The 24,310-nt window shown below is 43.7% G+C and overlaps 2 protein-coding genes across 3 annotated transcripts; one reads left to right on the top strand and one right to left on the bottom strand.

Annotated features, from left to right (window-relative positions):
• Positions 1–946: 946 nt before the first annotated feature.
• On the top strand, positions 947–16,288 carry rbms2b (RNA binding motif, single stranded interacting protein 2b). 2 transcript variants are annotated; one of them, XM_037479303.2, is made up of 14 exons: positions 947–1,150; positions 5,875–6,083; positions 9,074–9,132; positions 9,377–9,468; positions 11,646–11,803; positions 12,038–12,117; positions 12,256–12,365; positions 12,475–12,521; positions 12,606–12,699; positions 12,855–12,905; positions 12,988–13,098; positions 13,460–13,540; positions 13,633–13,714; positions 13,828–16,288. In XM_037479303.2, the coding sequence occupies exons 1-13, from the start codon at positions 1,085–1,087 to the stop codon at positions 13,708–13,710; spliced, it is 1,236 nt and encodes a 411-aa protein (XP_037335200.2). In that variant the 5' UTR covers positions 947–1,084; the 3' UTR covers positions 13,711–13,714; positions 13,828–16,288. The 2 variants fall into 2 exon arrangements, with proteins under 2 accessions (XP_037335200.2, XP_037335201.2); XM_037479304.2 differs by lacking the exon at positions 947–1,150 and adding an exon at positions 2,225–2,575.
• A 121-nt stretch (positions 16,289–16,409) lies between these two features.
• On the bottom strand, positions 16,410–24,037 carry senp1 (SUMO specific peptidase 1). Its single transcript, XM_037479302.2, has 18 exons — positions 23,356–24,037; positions 23,060–23,118; positions 22,760–22,950; positions 22,596–22,668; positions 22,292–22,484; positions 22,035–22,170; positions 21,829–21,947; positions 21,184–21,467; positions 21,023–21,086; positions 20,774–20,812; positions 19,570–19,654; positions 19,333–19,473; positions 18,623–18,751; positions 18,213–18,416; positions 18,056–18,135; positions 17,846–17,930; positions 17,364–17,459; positions 16,410–17,281 (listed from the first exon to the last, which is right to left on the bottom strand). Exons 1-18 carry the CDS (start codon positions 23,487–23,489, stop codon positions 17,219–17,221), a joined length of 2,175 nt encoding a protein of 724 aa, XP_037335199.1. The 5' UTR covers positions 23,490–24,037; the 3' UTR covers positions 16,410–17,218.
• Between the last annotated feature and the right edge of the window lie 273 nt (positions 24,038–24,310).

The raw sequence follows: 24,310 nt of genomic DNA, 5'->3' as shown, positions 1-24,310 counted from the left end.
CAATGACATATACGTTTTAATGGACACGTTTTCTTCAGTTTACTATCATCTAAAAACAAGAATTGTCTTTTGTTACCTAAGAATGATAATTTTACATCTACATCCGACATACGGTGTGTGGTATAGTCCTGTTCACCTGCCACCACGTTTCAATAGAAGAATGGACAAATCAAACCCTGGGTCTACATCAGGTGCATTCATTTCAGCTGTGGCCAATGTGCCCTGGGCACACAAGGGAAGTTTGCGTTGTTTGCAATCTGCAACCTCATTACCAGATGCCAACAATTCCTAGACGGCACCCATGTTTATTTGAAGGGTCCCACAAATATGCTCAAACTGGTCAGGGCTGCATGAATGATCATTGGCCCTGTAGTCTCGGAGCAAATGCCTTGAAATTGTAACTCTGACAGAAACTGAGACGTGTTGTTTATGGCACGATCTCGTGAGAAGGAACAAAATATGAATGTATTTTGGGAGAAATCAACAATTTTTTAACATCCGTCATGATGTTTTGGCCGTCAATGAACTTAACTTTAACCATAGCTTGGACACATGGTGATGATTTTCCACGAGGACGGAGTGGTACAAAGTGATGGCCGTTTCCCTTTCACTTCTGTTGCTCCTGACCTCAAGCTCACTGGACTAAAACCACTAAAAACATCAACCGAGAGGGGCAACAAGTCTCGAAATCACAACTCTCTAATGCCTGATTGCGAACATCTGCCTTTCTGTATTTCTCCAACCCCCCCCCCCCCCCCAAAAAAAAACGGTTACATGAGGGAGGAATTGTATATATATATTTGCAACAATATCCAGCTTCTTATCTCTTAACTACCCTTTACTGGTGGCAGAGAGGTGCTTGTTGGCAATGACAGCGCGGAGTTAATTGAGTTTTCACACTTTGAGCACATAAGCCGGGCAGAAGGGAGTGGAGCCCATCACAGTGCCGGGGGAGGACCGACTCCGATCGCGACCCGCCGCTCCGGGCTCAATTCCCCCCTCTGGCTGACGTCAGCTGACTCGCCTCGGCTCTCTCTCCCTCTCTCCGTTCCTCCGGATACAGCGCCGCGTAAAAAAAAAAAAAATGCTGCTCTCCGTGCCGCCAAGGACAGGATTCACCCCGTACAACACCGGCAAAAACATCAAGAAGGTAAAAGACCAAGGAGCCCGCGTCGCCGCTTCTGGGCTTCTTCTTTATTGGCCTCACAGTGAGCGCGTTTTTCTCCTCCCGGTAAAAAAAAAAAAAAAGAAAGAAAGGAAAAAACAGAAAGGAGAGAGAAGCCGCTCGGCTGTGTTAAGCTGCAGTGTCCTTGGAAGTGGTTCACAGGCGACGCTTCAACTCTTGTACTCGTACCTTTGCTTTGGGCTTTCCGACTGCTGTGTTGTTGCAAACTAACAAGGGGGGGGGGGGTCGTTATATTGTTGCCTGTAGATTGCAGTTTGCTTTGTTTTTTTGGTGTGTTTTTGGTGTGTGTGTGTGTGTTTCTCTTCGCCTCCGACACCTAGTCGGCACGTATGAGGGACAGCTTATGAATGCGCTGTAGCTAATACCGATCATAAGGACTCATTTTATTCCATCCCACTGTATATTCGGCTACAAGCTGAATCCACCACGTAACGTTTTGGGTCCTGATTTGATTGAATCAATCACAAGTTATCAAAGTTTCCCCCAGGCTTTTACGCGAACAAATATGCCCCACCCCTTCAGTACTATTACTGATGACTGCTGTAACACTTTAGAAGATATCATACTTATGATCTTTTTTTTTCTTCTTAATTCTGGGACATATGTAAATTACAGGATTACACAGGAGTGTTTTAAGCTAACGTATGAAGTAGTTGGTCTGCATTTTTCTTGAATAGCGGTTGAAGAGAGCTGTAATAAAACACCTCCCTCCTTCCAGGAGTTATACCCTTCCCTGCCTCGCATATGGCAGGATTCAGAATGCTGATTCCTGGAATCCTGGATTCAAATAATGAGCTCATTTCGGGTGTGTGGGGGGGGGGGGGGGGGGGGCTTTGCAAACTCAAAACACTTTCCTATGACGATGATATGCACACACTCTTTACGCACAGGGTCCAAACCACATGGATGGGAGGCTTGTAACCGGTAACCCCCTGGTCAGTGTGTGTTACAACGGGGAAAAGGGCACACACACACACTGCCTCTGCCTTACTCCCACTGGCTTTTTTTCCCTCTTGCTTCACATACCTTGATGTCTTGTCTGTCAGAGGTTTAGTTCCCATGGAGCCGGAACATTCCTCCTAATTGATAAAATTTTTTGTCCTTTCTTTCTGCTCTCTTCGCGGTACATGCTACCTGTTGAAAACAGATGATTTTACTCATCTGTTTACCTTTTCTGGTGTTTTTTTCATAGTGCAACTGGACTAAGTAGAAGGTGAGCAAGGACAAGTCTCTAAGCCTCAAGACGACAGGATTTCCATCGCTTCTCTAATTCGGTTCTTCCCACCTCGCAGTTTTTCTTTCTTCTGCAAAAAGCTAGTATGTAGAGATTTATTCTGCTACACGATGATCTTACCCATGATGCCTTTTAAAGTTTCTTTAGCCAATCAGGTAGGACTCCACACTTCAGATATTCATCTTTGATTCAGGATTTGTAAACGTAGTAATGAATAGATGATATTACTTTGACAGTTCACTTGTGCAGAATTTCAGTGCTGCTTTACCACAATGGAAAGGACCATTATCTTCATAATGATCAGCATAATGTATTTTATTTTGGGACCGTTCAAAAAATGAAGATGCTTGACACTTCATTTGATGATGTTTTGAGGGCTTTGTAGGCAACTAAATGCTTCGTTTGGGCTGCAGATAAATGAAATAACTCAATTAGGAAGATTTGTTCGATTTTCCAACATACTCATTATCTGTTTCACAAAAGGTTTGTGTTGCTGGAATGATGTAGCATTTAAGCCTCAAACAATCCGACTCCGCCGTGATTTCTACCGAATTAAAAGTCATGCACTCAGCGTCACCCGGCACTCGCTGGGAAAAGTCCTCGCGTCACCTGGACTCCCTTCGGCATCCCCCCCCCCCTGCTCCCTCTAACTGTAATCATCTCACCCATGCCTTCAGCACGCTGCCTTTCTCTGCATAACACTGTTATGCTTCTTGCACAACTATAATAAAAACCATTGAGGCGATTCACCTTATTGTAACTTACTCTGTGAGAGCAGGTGGGGTGTGAGGGCTGTATTCATTTACAGCTTTACTGTACAGAATGTACCAATAGCTTGAATGTCGGGTTGTGGACTCGAGAGTAACAAATAGGAGAGAACTCAGCAACGTGTCATGCGCTCACATGCAACCCTCCCAAGCTAAAAGACCATTGTATTCCCACTTTATGTCCATTTAAAACGTGTGTCATACTATCAGCTTCCCCTTCTTGCTGCCTTTGTGCGGTTCTGAGTGTGTTTGGTATCACCTTTTATTGGTTTTCACAACACATGGAGCTGCTGCTGGAGCAGATGGGGCGAGGGTGTGGATGTGACTCACTGCCATCTTTCTCTCACAAGGAGCCTAGTAGAGCAGTCTTAATGAGACTCTACCTTCTGACTTGAGAGCACATGAGAGGGATTAGTGTTTTCGGTTAACAAGCTCGGATCCTAATTAGACAGGCCTCAGTGGTCGGGCTCGGGCCGGGACTCAGTCTCCTGTCAGATCCTATCTCTGTAGGCCTCAGCAGGTGCATCCCACCTGATTGCGTTCCCTGATACTTTATTGCGTTCTACAAAAAAGAGTCATTGTAGTGTATGCAAATGTGTTTTTATAATACGCAGGTTTACTTATAAGTTAAAAGAGTTATTAGAGTTTACATTTCTTATGTATTGAGGCTTTGACTGACAGGGTGAAAAATGGCATGGTAATATACTTTATGTTACATGCATACATCCTCAATACACATCTTTAATAATATATTGAATATGTCCTTTGTTAGGTTTGGCATTCATGTGGTCTAGACAATTAAATGACATCTGCTGTTATCAGAAACACTGTATAAATGTTTCACAAACCACAAAAGTAACTGTTTTCCCTTGAGAATGGATGTATTTCATTCAACTATAAAATCAAAGTCAGATGTAAGAAATGGGTTCCATGTCTGAAAGGGGCTTAACGTAATTCTTTACGCTGAATGGAATTTTGGAATATTGTCAGCTAACATTAATATTATATGACAAAATTAGCAACAAACGTTAGCCTTAACTTTTAACTTATTGCGGCTCGTGGCGCTGTTACTTCAGGCTGTTGATGATTGATTCTGCCGAATTGATTGATTGGGGTTTGTTGGTCTGAAATTAATATGCAGTATTCTGCTTTTTAAACCACAATAAAAAAAATCCTATATTTCTGTTAGAGAGAATTAGAAGTCATAAATGGCTTGATTGTAGGCGGATTGTGACGACTCCCCCTCTGTTAAAAAGCTGGGGGGTCCGGAGCTGACCTTGTGGTGTCCAACAAGCCATCCCATTGTTCCCTGGGGCCGAGCCTGCTGACCCTAACTAATCAAACAGTTCCTCCTCTGCAGGCGGGCGTAGGGCTGCCCAAGCAAAACCAAGCCCACCTTATACTCACATACCAATCTGATTCATTGCACGGTACATTCATGCCGATGGACATATTGTTTCAAATAACATGCTGATTGCAGGCATGCGTTGATGTGAGCACAGGCTCTGCATGCTGTTCCTTTAGTGCTCACAAAGCCTTGAGCGGTGTACTGTGGCCTTAGACCGGCAGGTCATGAAATACCAGATGACATTTAGGTCCAAGTGCATGAATCAGGTGATAATCCCTTACATTGTAGATGTATGCAGCGGTCTGAGAAATGATGTGCAAAAAAAATATGACGTTAAAAGCATATTACCTTAATAAGTCAGTTTTAATGAAAAAACATTCGCTGGTATCAGGCCATTCAGTTAGTTAAGACGTTGAGGTTTTTCACTCCACCCCAAGACGATACTGGTGGTTGCCAATATAAAATGTTCAGTCCCAAACACTTCTGTGGTAACCGTTGATAATCCACAGATGTCCCTGTGAACGGCTTTGATTACAACTGTTTCAAATACTCAAATGAATAACGTTCAGCCGCAACATGAACCACAAAAGCCCCTCTGTCAGCAATGTGGAGCTCGCCACTTACATCCAACCAGATTTACTGTTAGACGCTGTGGGTTTTTTTTTTTCCATGTATGCTGTACTTTTTTCTAGTTAACATTTTTTTCCAAAAAGCACTGTTTCTCTGAAAGTCTATATTCTATTTAAAAGTAGGTTAGTTTGAATAGCACACTTAAGTATGTAATGATGAAGGTTCTCTCTCTACATTTACACTTAAAGTGAACTGTGTTTTTTAACTAGTATAAGAGCTATGTGATAACCAGTATACCGTCGGCTGGTTCTTGCATGTCTGAAATATCTGAATAACAGTATATGATCACATCAAAAAAAGGTGTATATTTGTCTTAAGAATTCATTCGTAACAGCTAGTCATACCATGATAATCCTTAGAATATTGACTCGTAGGGCTGCCCTTGATCTTATGTCAGAGAGAAGGGACTAAATTGTTGCCGGCTGCTTATATTGGAGTTTGAAGTCTTTTTATGACCATAGTTGGCGATTTCTTATGATTGGAATTTCAGCTAAATGGGTGCACATTGTGTCCGTTGGCGTCTTTAATGAACCTGTCATGCCTTGGCGCCCATAGCATGAGCGAGTTTGTTGCTCGGCCAATTAACAGGGTTGTTGTGGTCCAGTTCTCTGACGCATCGGTGTATACCTTTGATTTCATGTATCTAAAGAAGTATCGGCTTTGTGTACAATCCCAAAGTCATCTGACCGTTGTCTTTTTTGTGAAACAGACGTATGTGTCCCCCTCCAACCATCAGATGGCTCCTCCAAGCCCCAACAACAACAACAATAGCAACACCACCACCACCACCACCTCCATCAGCAATGGCAGCAGCAGCAGCAGCAGCTGTGGGGGAGAGCTGCTGAGCAAAACCAACCTGTACATCCGTGGCCTCCACCCAGCAACCACAGACCAGGATCTGGTCAAACTCTGTCAGCCGTAAGTTACCCAGAAACCAACTTCTACGTCTACACTCAATAAATCTGGCTTTGGCTGCCCGCCCTGCAAATGAAGCGGGTTGGAGATGCGGAGGGGGTTTAGGCAGAGCAGGGTGATGAGTTCATCGGCAGGCGATGGCTGGCTGTCTGAATGCATCAAGGATTGCGTCACATGACGTAAGTCATTCGTGAATACTTGAATGGCCTCCTTGAACTTCAAATGCACGTTAAAGCTAAAGCACACCCAAGCAGGTATTCCTGGAGCAAAGAAGAGGGCTGTATTTTCATGCGTCATTTTTTTTTTTTTAGGCCCTTCGTTTAGTGGCCATGTGGAAAAACCAACAATCATTTTGGCAGCAATGTAAGGCTTTCACTTTGGCACAGCTAGGCAGAGACGTCCCAACTACTAGGTACAGAATGTTTAGTCTCCTTCTCCCGAGCTAATTATTACTGTATGTCTCCTTAGACCTTTGACATACATGACTTATTTGGTTTCTCTTGTAGATTATCATCCAACATGTGATGGCAATCAGACCATGCCATCTTTATTCAAAGTCGTATTCCGCACCATAAATAATACGCTATGTGGCTCATCAGAGTGAGTGTGAGTCTTTGAAAACTGTTGCGGGGAGCCTGTAGTCAGACATCAAACAACGGCCTCATCTAATCCATCCGATGTGTTTGTTGGGCCTTTAGCAGAAGACATCAAAACAAGTCGGGCTGAGATGAATGGTCTGGGTTCACTTAATTGAATTCTGGGGCCTGGTGATGAGGACCAGAAGAGTGGAGAGAGAGAGAGAGAAAAGGAGGGAAAACGAGAGCGATTGAATAAGGGAGGGAGAGAGAGAGAGGGGGAGGGGGAGGGGGGGGGGGGCTGCTACTTCACAGCTGTCTGGAAGATATGGCTCACACGAGGCTGCCCGAACCCTACAGGAAACGGCGAGCCCAGGGGAAAGGGGAAAGACAAACAAGGGCAATGGCATGGTGGGGGTGGTGGAGGGAGAGTGGTGTGGGGGGGGGGGGGGGGGGGGGTTTCAGCAGGGGTAGTTCTCATATTTCTGCTCTTACTGAGCAGATAATATCGCGGGCATGACATTTTCCTTTAAGCAGAACACATTAAGACCGACGTGATGCTTGGATAAACTGGACCGAGGGAAGATACTCTACCAGATGAAAGGGAATGTGGGACATGGCTGCAGAGGACTGTGTCAAACAGTAGGAGGACACGTCACGCAGGGATTTGAACTCAAGTCAACTCGAGTTTTGAAGCGCAAATGTGTGCATAGTATCCGGACGCCACACTCATAAAGCTCCCCTCCCCCACAGTTGTTGTACGCACACTGTGTGGGGAGCGAGTGAGGAGAGGACGGGATGGGGGGTTGGTTCTCTATCTACGGCCCCTGCAGTTGTCTCTCTGGGTGCTTTTGCTGCCGCTCGGGTTCCCGCCCCAGGTCCGTTTCTGGTGGTTGACCATGGAGGGACATCAGGCTGGACCACGCTGTGCTCTTTCACACACGGCTGGGTCTCCAGCCCCTCTTTTCACTTTGCATCACGTCGTCCAGGAGCTCTACACGCAGTTCAGTAAACGGTTATCTCTCGTGTTTAAGCAGGGTGGTGCAGCAGGTCACAGGGTGGTGGTACTGCCTTGTGCCCATCAGAATCGTGCATATGGAAATGTGGGAAGAACAGGTTTTATCTGGTGGCTTCTCTATCCAGAATAGAGATGCCACGAAGGTCAAGTTAAAAATAATTCATAGACAACATTTTCATTTCCAATTTTTCAATTTCACACTATATAAGGATACATTTATTATATTGAATTGATATAATCAAGCACAAAAAGTTTTGGGATGAAATGAAAGATTTGTTGAATTGATTCTGTCTTCTGGCACTGCTTTGTATTCAAATTGAATAGACAAACATTTAAATGAGTGAATACACATTCAAGCACAATTTGTGCTTTTAATACTTACATATTTATTTCATTGTGTGGTCATTTTATCTACTGTTGTAGTGTCCAAATCATTCACTTAGAATTGGTGTCAATTCTATAAAATCGCAAGTTTTACAGGTGACCCAAATGTATTTCCAATTTGGATTCAGATTAAAACGTAAGCAAGTCCTCACATAATCCTTACCAATAAATATTAGTATTAGATTATCTGTACAGCCTGGATGGATTGCGGCAGTGGTGCAGTGTAACGCCGCAAAGAGAAAAGCTGCTTAGTAGAACGAGAGCGTGGCTGGGAGCCAGCACTGGACAGGACAGCCAAGGAGACGCGTATCAGATTACACTGCATGCACATGCCTGGAGAGGAGAGAGACCATTGACACTCTGCCGCACACAAGCACAAGCCATGCATATGCATTGTCCAAAGCTGGCAAGCTGGATATATGTTGTATTCATTGTGCATTGTGAATTTGTCTAAAAATCCATTTATTTTGAGCAAATTGTCACTTAACGTTGAGTTGAAAATCCAGAATATCATCCTGGTGTAAACCATCTCAGTTTATAGAATGAGAGACTCTATTCATCATCAGCTGAGGGGCAATACCTATTTTCAAAACAGAACCCTCATGCTAATTCTCAGGTTTCGACCATATTTTGAAAATATGCCTAAGTCATGCTAAGTCATAGTGTGCTGTACAAATCTGAGACCTGATAAGGCAAAATTAATATACATGTCAACTCAAGTATTGGGACCTAGAAACACGCAACTTAAAGGCTATGTAAAGGATTTCACCTTTATCTTCATTCTTTGTGTTCTGCAGCAGCTCTAATTTAATTCATGCCCCGCCCCCTCTCTAAAGATTTTCCTGTACATCATTTATTATTAAATAGAGTAATTGATGATTGAGCACAATCTACCAGGAAATCACATTGCACGTAGCAATGTCACAATGCTAATATTTAATCTACGTATGAAGTCATATTTTCAGTGCAAAGGGCAGGAAGGAATGATCTAGAGAGTAAACGTCAGTGTTTTTCAGCTATGGGAAAATTGTATCCACCAAAGCCATCCTGGACAAGACCACCAACAAGTGCAAAGGTAAGGCAAACAATTCTGTTCTTTTTACTGTATTCTCAATTAATCAATGTTTTGATGCAAGATGTGGATCTGGAATACAAAACGTGAGATCCATAATATTTTTACATTACTGTCGCGTCTGTCCTTCAGTCCAAAGCAAAAAGCTGGCCGTGTCTTCAGATTCAAACAGCACCGCCTCCACTGCAGTGACAGCGTTCATATGTCGCTGTCACCTCATGCCCCGTGTTTCTCTCCGTGCCCGCAGGCTACGGCTTTGTTGACTTTGACAGTCCGTCCGCGGCTCAGAAGGCGGTGACGGCGCTGAAGGCGGGTGGAGTGCAGGCTCAGATGGCCAAGGTAAGGACCTCGCTTGACATGTCGCTGGTTGTATTTCTTGTGGCTTGGTGTCAGATTTGGTCAAATAGTCAGAGTTAAATTCTCAGCTGAAAGGGGGGGGGGGGGACACACTTTACGGCATTTTAACAGTGACTCAGCACAAAGCTGAATGCTGAATTATGAATTACAAATTAAATGTTGAATTATTAACATTGCAGCAGAAAGGTTGTTCCTATGCCACGTCTGCTTCTTGTGAATTCCCTTTTTTTTGAAAGCTGCGGCAAGCTCTTTCTCCGTGTTTTTTCTCTCCCCGTGTTTTGTTTTTTGTCGCCATGTTTTCATGTTGTTCTATGAGTCGTCGAGGTTCAGGAACACAAGCCAATTAAGCCTCAGCTTGTGTGTGCGTGCGTTCGCTAGGCACTGCTCCGGGTGTGTCCTTAGATGAGTGTATTTATGGGTATTAATGTGCTGTACAATATGTGTGCGCACTAACAAGAGTGCACAGAAGCCTGCGGGCATATGTGTGTACATGTGGGTGTGTGTGTGTGTGTGCATGTGTGTGTGTGTGTGTGTGTGTGGTGGTAGCGGTGTGGAGGGAGTATGTCCCACGGCCTTCTCCCTGTACAAAGGCACTGTCTGTTCTCCCTGGTGGGCATCTGACTCAGTGTCTGAGCAGCTCCCCACTCAGCGGGGCCCTGTGCCCAGGCACCCGCCCTGTCAACACACAAACACACACACACACACACACACACACACATACACATGCACTTCACCAGCATGGCCCCGACCGGGTTATGACACAAACTCACGAGTCACGCACACCACCGACCTGCTGGGAAAAGCCGATCTCTCGTTAATCTGGATCACTGACACTCAGCTCCCTGCTCACAGAACAACTTGATTTCACTGTGGATTTGCAACAGGTTTATCTGACTCAGTTGAGATTTAGATGGGCAGCGGGTCGCCTCTGCTCGGACCTTCATCTTCAGCTGGCGGTGCACTGGAAGGAGGAGGTTGGAGGAGGAGGAGGAGGAGTGGGTGGTGAAGGAGAAATTACCTTCACCACAGGTCATAGCGATTCCACATGTATTATTCATGGTATGGAAATGAATTCACACTGCATTTACAGGCTTTTAATCACACCTACACACTCTTGAGATAATGAATATGCAAAATGGTTAGAGGGTGATACAGATTGGTTATCTTACAAGATACTGGTAGTCAAATTAAATTAGTTCCACAGAAGGCTAACAAAAAGGAAAGAAGACGCCTACAAAAAAGTTGAAAGCATAAAAATGAAACTGTGGCACTTTATCAGATAATTCCAGGTTGGGTACCAATAATTTCATATTCACGTTTGAGGAAAAACTGCATCATTTGTGTAATTTATGCAAGGCAGCAGAGCCTGTACTTCTACTCAAGGTCGGGAAGACCACATGAATATTACTGCTCGAATGCAAGCAACGTATTATTACAACGGCCGAGGATAAAGGATGCTAAACCGCTTCAGATGTTATTCCGATCATTGACGAAGATCTTTGTCCAAATTGTTCCTCCCGTCATTCTGCACAGAGCTAGAGCACCTAATCATTTCAGATCACCCATGAATGGATAGACTTTTAATAGGCTTTGATATCCCCTCTCCTGGATCCTGCACTTTCATCCTCCTAAGAGGCTGGTCCCACACAATGGGCCTGCCTTCTACGCCTTTGGTAATAGCGCGCGGGTAATGGGGTATGAGGAGGAAGCGGGCAGGGGAAGAAAGGATCAACTTGGATGAATAAAAGTGGAAGGGACAGAAACGGAGTCGGAATGAGAGAGAAATTCAGTTGAAGTCCAGCCAGAACATCTCAACATCTGAATATCCCTTTCCTCCTCCTCCTCCTCCTCCTCCTCCTCCTCCTCCTCCTCCTCCTCCTCCTCCTCCTCCTCCTCCTCCTCCTCGGACCTCATGCATGCAGCCTCCGCCAAAATGAAATCCAGCCTTCACTTCGAACCCGATTCCCTGTCCATCACACTGACACTTGTACAAATACCAGGCACCTCGCACGGTTCCTGTTAAGAGATTGCATGATGCTCTCCTACTTTGGCTCGCAGCTTTTGAGTGTCTCCGGATTTCTTGAGGGCGACAACGAGGAGCTGCGTCTGCTCTTCCACATCCTGGTTCATGAATCCTCTGCTGGGCTCTCACCTTTCAGCAACAGGAGCAGGACCCCACCAACTTATACATCTCCAATTTGCCAATGTCCATGGATGAGCAGGAGCTGGAGAACATGCTGAAGTCCTTCAGCCAGGCCATTTCCACTCGCATCCTCCGCGACGCCAACGGAGCCAGCCGAGGCGTTGGCTTTGCCAGGTATGAGCTCTGATTATTTACGTACTCATATTAAGACGACCTGTGACAGGCGAAGGGCCAATTAGAGAGACTATCCAGTGGCACATACTGTATGTTCTTCTCAATCATGGTGAGATAGCCCCCTGGTGGCCGGCGTAGGTAGAACATCCTCAACTGTGAATATGAACACACAGCATGACGTCGTGTAGCCCGCTACAGTGATTGTTCTTAATAAAAGATCTCATTTTTATGTAGGATGGAGTCAACCGAGAAATGTGAAGCTATCATCCAACATTTCAATGGGAAATATATCAAGACTCCACCTGGAGTTCCAGGTGATTAAAGAAAACCATCTCATCCAAGGAGTTTTACATTTATACCCTGACTATACATCTTCATACCAAGTAATACTTTCTTACTGGTCTACTGGGCATTTATTTTTCATTCAAAGTAATATCTTGTTTCCGCTCCAGTGCCACCAGAGCCCCTCTTGTGTAAATTTGCCGATGGGGGCCAGAAAAAGCGTCAGAGCCAAGGAAAATATCTGCAGAACGGCCGGCCCTGGACGAGAGATGGAGAGAGTGTGGGTTTTATTTCCACGCATCGCACTTAAAAAAAGAAAAGAAAAGGCTTTTCTCAATGCATCAACGCCTCCTCGTGACATTGTCCTCTTTTTTTTTTTTTCTCTCCAGGGAGGTCTGACGCTCACCTATGACCCCACCACAGCTTTACAGAATGGGTCCGTACTGCCACTGATGAATCCCTTGTACAGCCAGAGGGGCTTGTGGTCTGGCGACTAACAGCTTTTGGCCTCCTTCTGTAGGTTCTACTCTTCCCCCTACGGCATCGGCCCGAACCGGATGATGGGGCCGACCTCCATCTCCCCGTACATGCATTCTCCCATGTCCACCTACCAGGTAGTCCAGACCCTCCGATGCCTACAGCGATCGACTCAGGCTCAAACCTCACGAATCCTTTGTGAAACACCAGTGGCCAAATGTCCCAGATCTAGAAATGAAACGGCTTAAACGATTCCCGGTGAAATACGCGTGTGTCTTTCCTGACCCTGCAGGTACACAACCCGTCCTGGTTACATCATCAGTCATACATCATGCCGCCCACCGTGAGTAACTTTGTAACTTTCTATTCGTGTTCTGCTCGTCGAGCGACGGCGGTTAGAAGCGGTATTTTTCCTGGTTTCACAGGGAGCGGTGCTGACGCCGGGGATGGAGCACACCATGTCCATCCAGCCTACCTCCATGATGGGACCCCTAACGCAGCAGCTCGGCCACCTCTCCATGGGCAGCAGTGGCACAGTCAGTGGGAAGCAGCACATTTTGCATGCAGCTATGGTTGATGTTTAGCAGCTGAAGGGGTGCAGAAGGCCATTTGATCGTTTGGTTTGTTTTTTTACAAACCGAGAGAGGCTTTTGTTGACACCGTCATGGTGGAGATAGCTACACTTTTATTTCGGCAAATTGGCTCAATTAAACAGAGAGAGAAAAAAAATCGATTTGGATTTTCTTCATCGCTTGCAGGTCCCCGTTTAAATTCAGGCGGATCGGGGCAAGTGTCATTTCACATAAACATTTGTTCCAGTGTCACTTTATTTCTCGGGTTGTTCTCGCTAACGCGGCTGTCATGTCCGATGAACTCACCCTATCCCCTCTCCTTCAGTACATGCCCTCAAACACGTCCATGCAGGGGACCTACATCCCCCAGTACACCCAAGTGCCTGCCGCCAACATCTCAGTCGAGGTAAAGTCCTCTTGTTGTCTTTCGCTAGAGCAGTTCCCATGTGACGCGAGGCAAACACTCACGGACTCAACCTCTGGTGCCTTCCTTCTCAGGAAAGTGCCGTCCAACCACCTGTTGCCATAGAGACACCCACAGAACACACAGCTTACACCTACCAGCATAACAAGTGAAGAGGTGCGTTGTGGTCCGCTTTGTGTCTCTCGGCGCGCACCAATCCGCTGACGAGAGAGCGCCGTCGGGGGCCAGTCCGTCTTTTCTAATTGGCCGGTGTTGTCGCCTTGTGTCAGATCGTCCTGTGGAGCCGGAGGGACCCTTCAAAGCGGTGAAACGCGGCACCGGACACAACGGGAGCAACATGGACTGTTACACACACAAAGGACAAAAAAAAAAAGGAACGAAAACAATATTTTCTACAAATTCATAATTTAGAATAAACTATTTTACTTCAACAACCGAGGCTGGAGGAGGGCAGGCAATGAGGAAGAGAACGAGGAGCTGTGTCACACACAGATTTTCATTCATTTATTTTTTTTAAAGCATTGTTCATATTCTTTTCTAATATTGTTCTGGGGAGCTTGAATGAAACCAGGAAAAAATACTTCAACGCCATGTTTTGTTTAGAGTTTTTTTTTTTTTTTTTTTCTTCTTCACTTTTTTGTAAGACACACTGATTTTGCGTCATCTTTTTGTTGTCTGATACCTTCAGTCTTTCAACGTGCCTTTTTTTGTTGTTGTTGTGTTTCTAGCTCGGTGCAAACATTTGAACCCGGGGACGCAAAAGGTTAAAAAGAAATACAAAGTAGCTGAGAAGTCCTTCGAAAAGCTGACGATTCCCATTCCAGACGTTGTTGGCGTCTGCGGAAGAGGCCGCGCCGCGTGCACCAGGTACAAAACCCGGCCAGGGGCCGACAGCGCTTATTCACGGCACTTGACTCTCAGATCATGACCATCACACTGCCGGCAATCTCGACAAAGCTTGAGACAATCAGAAGATAACAAAGTAGAGAACAATTAGAGATGTTATAAGTGAAGAAGCTAAATAGATTTAAAGCATTTTTGGATTGATGAAATCCAAAGTCGCTATCAAATATCACACAGAGCTGCCTGTAAATAAGAGAGATTTAAATGTATCTAGGCTTTCTTTTTGATTTCCTTTCATCAGTGCAGCAATGCTTCTGTTATTTTAATAATGTGCCGAATGATGGTCTGATAGTCTTCTGGCTTTCCCTCGTGAACTTCTCATAACAGGAGACTGACTCTCCACAGCGTCCCAAAGGTCATGCTCTGAAGCGAAAATTAGATGTTATTGTTAGAGTACAATGTTCGTATTGCAGAGATATAGAGAGCCACTGGTAAACCGTGGCTCCGTCCTGTTAGATCTTCAGAAAAGGTTCATTCTGGATTATTATGGCCAGAACACAGATGACTGACCTTTTTTGTTTTTGTTTGCATCTACATCTGAATTTTCCGCCCTCATGTTTCGTCTTTACATTTCTTATTTAAAGGTTTTATCAAGTTTTTTATTTCGTTTTATCACTTTTTAAGATTGATCCAAGATGTTTTGTTTTTATTTTTGATAGTGTGTTGTGTGCCTCAAATAGTGAGAAGTAGATGTTTGCAGCTGTTATTGAAGTAGTGATTTGTTTGTTGTGCGTTTGCCTAGTTGTGTGGTTTCAGTGTTCAGAGGTCAAAGAGGCTTCAATGTGTTTTTTTTTTAACAGACACTTCAGTTCCGTCCGTATCTCAAATGTCGGCAATTTGCGAACATGACCCCTGGTGGTGGTTTAATCATGACGTACGCTAGGTTCACACGCGTTGCTACAGAGTTACAATATAAGACAAATGATATGTTCAAACCTCGACTTACCTCAGAAACGTGGATTCAGTTTCGTGGACGAGGTTCACAGGCAGTTGGGTCTCACGGCCGTTCACAGCTGGTACCGAGTCCACTTCCTTTAACTTGGAAGAACACGCCCAAGGTCTGATGTTCTATGCAATTAATTTATTACCCTCGTGGATGCAATACTACGGATGTCCCAGCGACGCCTCACGTTACGACTCTGGAATCAGCCTCCATTGTGCATGCGGACACTTTGGGTTTTTTTTCTTCTTTTTCTGACAGACACATTTTTCTACGATTCATTCATTGTTTTGAGAATTGCTGCATTAAAAGGGAACTATGTCACACCAAAATGAAGTTGTTTATGACAGGTGTGCTTTATGTGAACGGAGGCCGGTGTGGCCACTCGATTACCAGCAGCGTCACGTTTGTTTTACATCAAATTCACCATTCGGTTCAGTGTCGGTTTGTACGTTATGGTTTTATTTCCAGGACCAAATTAAACTCCACAGAAATGCCTTAGATTTCACTAAAAAGGATTGTGGAGCGCTCCTCAGATTTATTTGGTTTTTTCGCTGCACGCACTGCTTCTGTTGAAGAACAAACTACTTTGAACATAAATCTATTAAGCAAAGAAATCTTTGTACGACTTTGTGCGTGCATTGTTTTTATCCACAACATTGAAGAACTGATGGTGGCTTTTTGGGTCTAACAAACTATTGCTGCTATTTTGAGTGTGTATTTAGAAATCTTTTAGCGGAAGGTCGTTGAATATATCCATCAGATATGTGCAGTTCTTTGTTTTCTGCATCAAAGCAGCACCTCCTTCAGTAAATGTCTGTCATCATGTTGCTCTTTGTCATCTTCATACAAAAACACACCCTGCAGCTATTAAACTTTCAACTTGGTATGTGTCGTGTTTTTAAGTCAAATGAGTTCACTTTAGTTTGTGCTTTGCGTTAGGAAATGGACCACCTGCAGGTGTAAATCATGTGTATTTGCTTATATTATCAATTTCAATTGATTTGAGGTAATACAGATAACAGTCACAATACATGAATGTATTTCTAAAACAGACTTCAATTTATATAAAAAAAAAACAGAAATTCTATAAAGAAAAAGTATATTACACTATTTAATGAGGCTGTATACGTTTTAGTATGTACAAAGTTAAAAATATATTGAATATTCCCAAAAAGTTGCAACAACAAAAGAAAATACTCTGAAATACATAAAATAGACTTAATTTACAATCTTTTATCAAGAGTAACGCATGTTGAATTTTACCCTGCTGTTTGTAGAATGAGACAAAGATCACTTTATCACACTCGTATGTACGTGGCACGATAAGACTTCCTATTTCCTTTAGAAAACATATTCTGAGGCAATGCTTGAAGTTTTGGGACTGTTAATCAAATTACAAAAATATTTGTTTTAGGTGAAATGTTCGTTTTTTTTTCGTCAAAATAAAGGTAAATCAAAACAAATTGTGCCTAAATATTAAGACACTAATTCCATGAAAAATGCAATTTTTAGAAGCCATTCATACTTCAGCTTTCATGGTAATGTTTATTTTCGTACCAAGTGTATCAAACCTCGACAGGAACTCCCAAAAAGTAGAATTACTGTCGGAAATGCGCTCTTCTTCCTTCCAGACAAAAAAAAAAAATTGTAAACCTGGTACATCAGCACCAAACATTGCAGCCCAGAGTATGGTTTATAAGTCAGATTTCAAAATAACAGTTCTGGCTAGTCAATACAAAACATGCAGTGTTTCAGCTGCTCCACCCATGAAACTTCCAAAAGGGCAGTCGAGGCATGGGAGGCAGTGCTTGGCGTTACAACAGCTTATGGTGCAGAATCTCCCAAACCATCCGTCTCCTGAAGTAGGGCATGTGGTTCTGTGAAGTAAAGAGACGTCATGCAAGAGACTTATGGGCCACTAACGTGATGCTTAGCTGATGCATCTGTGCTTGTGATTACCTGTGTGAATGTGATTGGCTTGTCTTTGGTAAAGTAATCAGCATATTTGCATGTGAACATTCCACAGTCGCTACCATTCATTTGCTGTGGGATTTGCTGAAAGCAAAAGGAGGGGGGGGGGGGGAAAGATTTTATTAGACATTGCATGATGCAAAATAACAGCTTTGACGGGTTTATGTTACCAACAATGCAATAGAATTAATAGATTTGATATACATGTATGGTTTGTCAATTATGAAACCAAGAAAAGCCAATAGGCTTTGCTGCTCCTTAAGTGAAACTAGCAAGACTATTTCTACAGGTTTTGAAGTGAGGGAATGCCCTGCTTGACACAACTTGTCTCTTGACTGATGTTTCAGCAAAACACAAGGCTTATGTCACAGAAGATTTTGCTGATAATGAAACTAATCCAAAAGAAATTAAGTTTGATGACAACAATGAAAACACGTTATTCTTTCCATCCTAAAGGGTTTAGGACTTACATTGCGCTTTTTGCTGTGCAGACTCCAGCCTATAGTATCCATTACTTTTCCCTTCTTGTCCTTACTTTCCTGTTGCAGGTAGTCACTGGGGGAAAACCATAACTCATATTGATACATTGGGTTCAGAAAAATAATAAATTACAATTAGCGTTACATTTACCTTGCTTGATAATTAGATCACATTCACAAACATCAGAGAGTGAAACTCACAACAATATTCTGCATGCTTCATCATTGTTTCCTCCCATGGAATCAAAGTAAATTACAGCCTTTTTGCGGAAATCCACCACCTAAGAGAAAGATTTGGACAATAAAAAAAACTGCAACATAAAATCCAAGAATTAGAATTATGGTCATCAAGACGTACTGAGAGGCACCAGTGCACCCCCAAGTGGACGGGGACCAGCAGGATGTCTTTAGAAAATATGTCCATCTTTTTGGTCCAGCGGCGGACAGCAGAGTAGCCGCTGCTGCGCAGCTTGGGATAGAAAAAAGTGTTGAACGTATTGACTGATGGCAAGCCGGGGTCCTTGCTGCGCTCCACCAGCAGGTTCATGTAAAAGTTGATCACCTAAAAAATGAAGGAGGGAGTTTTAATGAAACAAGCAAGCTGTACGACTCCGCTCTAAGACAAATATCACGTCTTACAGCACAGACATCAAGTATTTCTCTGAACTTTGCGACGTTTACATAATCGGCGGGTGAATCTGGCGCAAACCGAATAGCTGCTGATCATTGACAAACAGATCTGACCTTTAGAAAAAAATGTAGACCCACCTCATCATTGAGCCAGTTGAGGTTGCTGAGGGTCTGCAGGTCTTTGCGTGTAAGGCTGAGACCAAAACCTTCACTTAATACTTCATGGTTAGCTCCTCTTAGCACCCTGTTCACCTCAGCCTCCATTTCCTTAATACAAAGAAACATACATGTGGAAAAAGGACATATTGAACTATTATTAGATTTAAATGTGTTCCACATGTCATACGGCCTAACAGCTGGCCTGTTTTATTTAACTAAAGTATAGGGAAAGAGCTGCATTTAAGTTCTTAGTTTGAATTGATTATACTAATTTTACATTTACATCGGCAGTCGGGCTCATCAACAGAGCCCAGGTCCCCCCCGAGTGACTCTTCACACCCCACATGTACATACACTTTGTCACTTTCTGTTGGCTGGTGCACTTTATTTTTAACTTAACTAACCCATAGCATTATATTCTATTATATTCTATATTTAGCTGGGTTTCTTAGGTGGATCATTTTCTAGACAACCCAAACTTTACGTAGCATTGAGCACTCAAATGTCAGCAGGAAGGAATTTACATAGAAACAAAAACTAAGCCATTTAGTCACTCTTCAACTTTTACTTTAGTTTTTCTACTTTTTAAAAAGGAAAAAGTAAGAATGTCACAACTACATGGAAAAGCAAGTTGAAAATGTTTACACTGTAGACTGCATATTTATTTATTCATTTAAACAATGCCACACCTCTGTGAGTTCGGGGAATTCGGGCTTCTCTTCTAAAGGCTTTTGCTCTTCTATCACCCGAGTCAAAGGAACCTCTTTCTCCAAAGGAACCCTGACATGGACCTCCACATCTGGACTGCGCTGTGACTCATCAGACAGGCGCTGGAAACCAGCAACAACATGACACAGATTAGCGGACAGAGAAGAAGTTGAGATGCAACGTGAATCTGAAGGAGAGCGTTAGAGGTGCGCACTCACCTGTTGCAGCAGCAGCGAGGCCAAAGCCACCTGCTCGTCAATCTGTCTCCGTCTTTCTCTTGCCCGGGAGTCATACATACTTGTCCTACAGTAACAAGAGTTTAGACATTATATCAGTTGTCATTAGGATTCCGATTCTGTTTCCGATTCCGATTCCTGGTTTCGATTCCGGTTGCCAGCGATTCTCGATTCAGATTCTTTTAAGAGGCAGGGTCAAAAAAGTTTAAGATATTTTAAATGAGCTTGCTAACCAAGGGTCTTTCTGAAGGAAATAGTCTGACCTTCTCCATCAATGTTAATTCTATGAACTTTTTATTAGCTTTACTATGAATTTCTAACAGGGCTGTTTTCAACTACAATATAAATATCAAACTATGAACTTGAATATTGTATAAACATTATAAATTATGAATATATTTTAACGGGGGTACACTTTCCTCCAGAGAGCTTTATTTTTGAAACCTCACTTGCTCCCACTGATGGAGGAGAGGAAGAGGCAGCGGAGCACACAACTCTCCCAAACCCAAATCAGGGACACTTTCGCTGACGGGGGGGGGGGGTAGCGGTCGACGGGGGGAGTGCTAGCACAATCTTTTTTTTTCTTTGCAGCGCCAGCCTCATTTTAACAGATAGGACAGCTCCGCTCGGGCCACCCGGCACACCCACTGGTCTGATGCGTCACGAATTCACAACAACCGGGAGTTTTTTGACTTAGCAGGCTGTGATTGGAAATCAGGACCGGAGGGAAAATTGCCCATAATTCGGGATGTCCCGGGTAATACGGGACAGTTGGCAACCCTAGGCACACATTTACTTCCACTTCATGACCTCGGAGGTGCTTAATCATATTTGACGTGCACCCTCTCATGCATGAAACAATTTTGCTGCAAATGTTGCATTTTGCAGAGTTTTCGGTTTGTTTCGAAAAGTGTAACCACACTTCGGACCGCCGACGCACGCTATCCATGTTCGATCACGCTGTTATGCCAACACTTCCGGTGGATGCTTCTTCGTTGGTGTTCAGCGGTTTCTATTTCCGGTCGGCGCCGGCAGACTGAGAATCTAAACTAGGAATCGAATTTTAAACTTTTGAACGACACCGGGTAAATCGCAAAGCTAGTCCCGATTCCAATCGATTCTCGATACCCAACCGTAGTTATCATTGATCATTTATTGAATGTAATAAATGTACATGTGTACTTACAATTCTTTGATCCATAACTCTGCTTGGAAACATGGCACACTGCAAAAACAGAAATAGGTTAACGTGTATACAACAAAAAAGTAATGTTTTTATACTCCACTGATGACATGGTCTGGCTGGGTCTATGCACGTTATATATAAAAATTGTGAAGTAACAGCATCCTACATGAAATATTTACAAAGCTACATTTTTAAAAAGCTTAAACATGTTACACATTGCACATGAACTACACTTAAATGTATACTAACCTCGAGCGGCCTTCATTTTTGCTCTTTTGCTCGTTAATAATAATAACAGAGTCACCATCATGCGCTGCAAGAAAAGACAGGAACATTAAAACCAAAGAACCGGGACAGACCTCAGCCAATATTGAATTCACAATACCTATATTTTCATTACACACACTGACCTGACGATTGTGTGTCCTGAGAAGAGTTATCCAAAAGAGCTGATGGGGAGGGAGCTGCTAAGAGCGTAGCTGCTGTGCTGGAACCGGGTTCTGTGTCCAGAGACCATGACTGGATCTCGGGTCTACTAGAATTCCAAACTGGGCTGGGGAGGTTGCTGAGGCTCTGGCTGGACATCCCTGTGGGGCTGGGGGGGCTGCTGGGTCCCTCTGAGGTTTCACCTACTGCTGACCTGGTAGGGGAGGAGAGCTGTAGCAGTCTGCGGCTGGTAGTCAGGAAGCTGGTACTGACAAGAAAGTGAAAGTAGAGGAGAGAGTGAGCACCTATTTAAAGTACAGTCCAGAACAGTCAACGGGATAATGCATAGACCGCCCAGTGTTGAAATGTATTCAACATTCTTATTCAGTACCCACATAAATCTCTGGTAGTTTCATGCCTTGCGGACCAGTTCTAAAACACTACCATTGAGCATCTCGAAAAAACTATCACTCCACGCAGATTGAGGGACAGACAGACTTATGGAGTCACCTAATGGACTGCATTAAAAAAAAACTTTCCTCTGTGGACCCCTGTATCTCTTGCACACTGGAAAATACACTTTGTATATTTCATTGAAGTTTGGCTACTCCAGTTGTATGAATACGTACAAATCTCTGTGGGACCTCACAATGGCGTGTGAGCTGCCGTTGTGAAGGGAAGATGACTGACCCCCAGAGACCATGGCCAGAAGCTGCCTGTAGACCTCCTTCTCGTCTTCACAAACAGACTGGACAAACACAAAGAAATCCCATGATTCAAATGAAGAAATGCATCAACTCAGTGAGCAGGAATAACATTTGTCTTGGTGTCTGACCTGCTGTGCTGTGCAGCGGGGCCTGGCATTGTGCATTTGCCCAGATGAGTTGCTGTGAGTGGGGCTCTGCACCACTTTAATGGGAAATATTTTCTCATACATAGTATGGCAGGAGCTATTTGCCACGCCGCTATAACTGGAGACACAACACGTAATTGTAATTAAAACATTTAGCAATTGACAATAGTTCAGACAGTGAAAAAAAAGGTCTATTTTTTTAAAATGGGAAAGTTAGAATCAAATCATACAACAAATACCTTGGTGTTGCATTTGGTCGAAGGTGTAGCGGCCTGCCTAGCCGTGGAGATGGGTGCACCTTTGGGGTGATTGAGGGTGGTAAGATGACTGAATGCCCGTTTACCTTTGGCACTTTGCGATGTGTAGGACTCATGCACACTTTTCGCCTGCAGACTTTTGATCCCATAATGTTCCTCTCATTGCGTGACCATTCTAGAGTTGATAAACAGTAGAATAATGTTAATTATTTTCGAGAGCTTAAAGCCTGTACACATTTCAACGTTGTTGATTCAAAAGCACACACAACACTTTAAGTGGTTTTACCCGATTTTGTTTTCCACTCCAAAGTTGTCGATGGGGCAGCAAACGTCTCATTGAGACAGTTCCTTTCAGCACGCTTTAACCAAACACATAGATGTCGTGTTAAAATCAAGGCAGAACAGGTTTTTGACATCTCTACAGTCAGGCCCCAAACATGCATTCCTTACCGGCGTCTCGGCCCAGACTCCTGCTGCGGATGTTGAGGGCTCTGGCTGGGCGTGTCCAGGTGGAGGACCTGGAAAGGCCGGCAGCATGTTGCTCAAGGTAGGGCTCACACTGTTTCTCATCCACGAAGCCACACTGGAGCTGTGACTCTTTACCCCTTCCGCTGCAACCTTGACTGTGTCAATAAAATCTTCTAGAGAAATGTAATAGAGAGAGGCGGGATTGTAAGTAGGCTAATACTAATAACTGTACCGCTACATATACACTCACTGTAATATGTGACAACGTTAGTTATTAATTACCCATTCGAGATTTCTTTACAACTGATCCATCTTGGTCGCTGTTATGCCGATCTTCCAAACTTGATAGAGGGGGGGGGGGGGGCAGTTTAGACATTTGCCATCCATTTTGACAAATTGAAAGTAGTCAATTACATCAATGTAACGAAAAAAAAACAAAGTTTGAAACGCTGGAGTCAGTAAAGGGCAGGTCTACCGAAATGTTCCACTTAAGTTAGTCATAAATAACTTTAGAGCAAACTGGGCCGCTCGTATTGACTTCTTGCTACACAAGGAAATAATTATGTTATAGCTCATACCATCCAATTGCTCTTTTCCTCCTTAACGGAACATCGCCCTGCACCCGGTGTTCACCGGAGTCCTCCACAGCTGGTTCCCCGTTGCGAAGATTGGCAATGCCTGTTCCTATCCACTCGTAGATATGATTCAACATGGCTCAAAACTTTTAGAAATAACCGCCGCTGGTTTGAAGAGAAATCGCGGTAACGTTAGCTACTGTAAGTCTAACGTTACCTGTCAATATAGTCTAACCGAGGGAAGCCAGTGCGCTTCATTCGAATGAGGTAGGTTAGCTGAGGCTTTTTCAAGGGCTAACACTCATCGTTATCATTTTACAAAGCCCCACGAAACGCGCTGCCCGTTCGCCACAGTTGAGAATTAGCTGGTTGCCAAGCTAGCACACTATGCTAACTAACGTTACCTCGCTAGCTAAGGCTGCTACGACGGGGCTAATTTATGGAAGTGTGTTTAAATTCCAGCAGGATTGTGGCAAGTCGCAACCGACGCGTTCGGAAAAACGGTTATCATTTTGAGTAACACCCTAACTCATTTATATATCACATACGTGACTTTAAAAAGCATATAAACTCGTTGTAAAATATTATCTCCCGCTTCTTCCTCATTCAAAACCACAACATGGCTGAATAGGACGCTTCGCCATCGGAGGTTGTGATTGGATGACTGGGTGCCGTAGACCTGAGTGTACTCGTCTTCTACTGGTTGATAGTAGACAGGAGGGGGGCATTTAATCTTACGTCACACAGGCTTTGACTTATGAACACATGCAAGCAATTATTCAGCGTTGCGACTTTCATCGTCTCATTATAATTTCAATTAAATAATCATATTTTTATGCCAGACACATACACGTTAAACACAAACAAAAAGCGAGGCGTTTGAGAACTGTGAACACGTTTTCAAATGCATTGATCATTTATTCATAATGGGTGATTTTTTGGAAAGGTTGTTAATTTT

The sequence above is a fragment of the Pungitius pungitius genome, chromosome 1 (assembly GCF_949316345.1).
Source record: "Pungitius pungitius chromosome 1, fPunPun2.1, whole genome shotgun sequence".
In the NCBI taxonomy this organism is placed as follows: Eukaryota; Metazoa; Chordata; class Actinopteri; order Perciformes; family Gasterosteidae; genus Pungitius; species Pungitius pungitius.
This window is presented reverse-complemented; position numbering and strand designations above follow the sequence as displayed.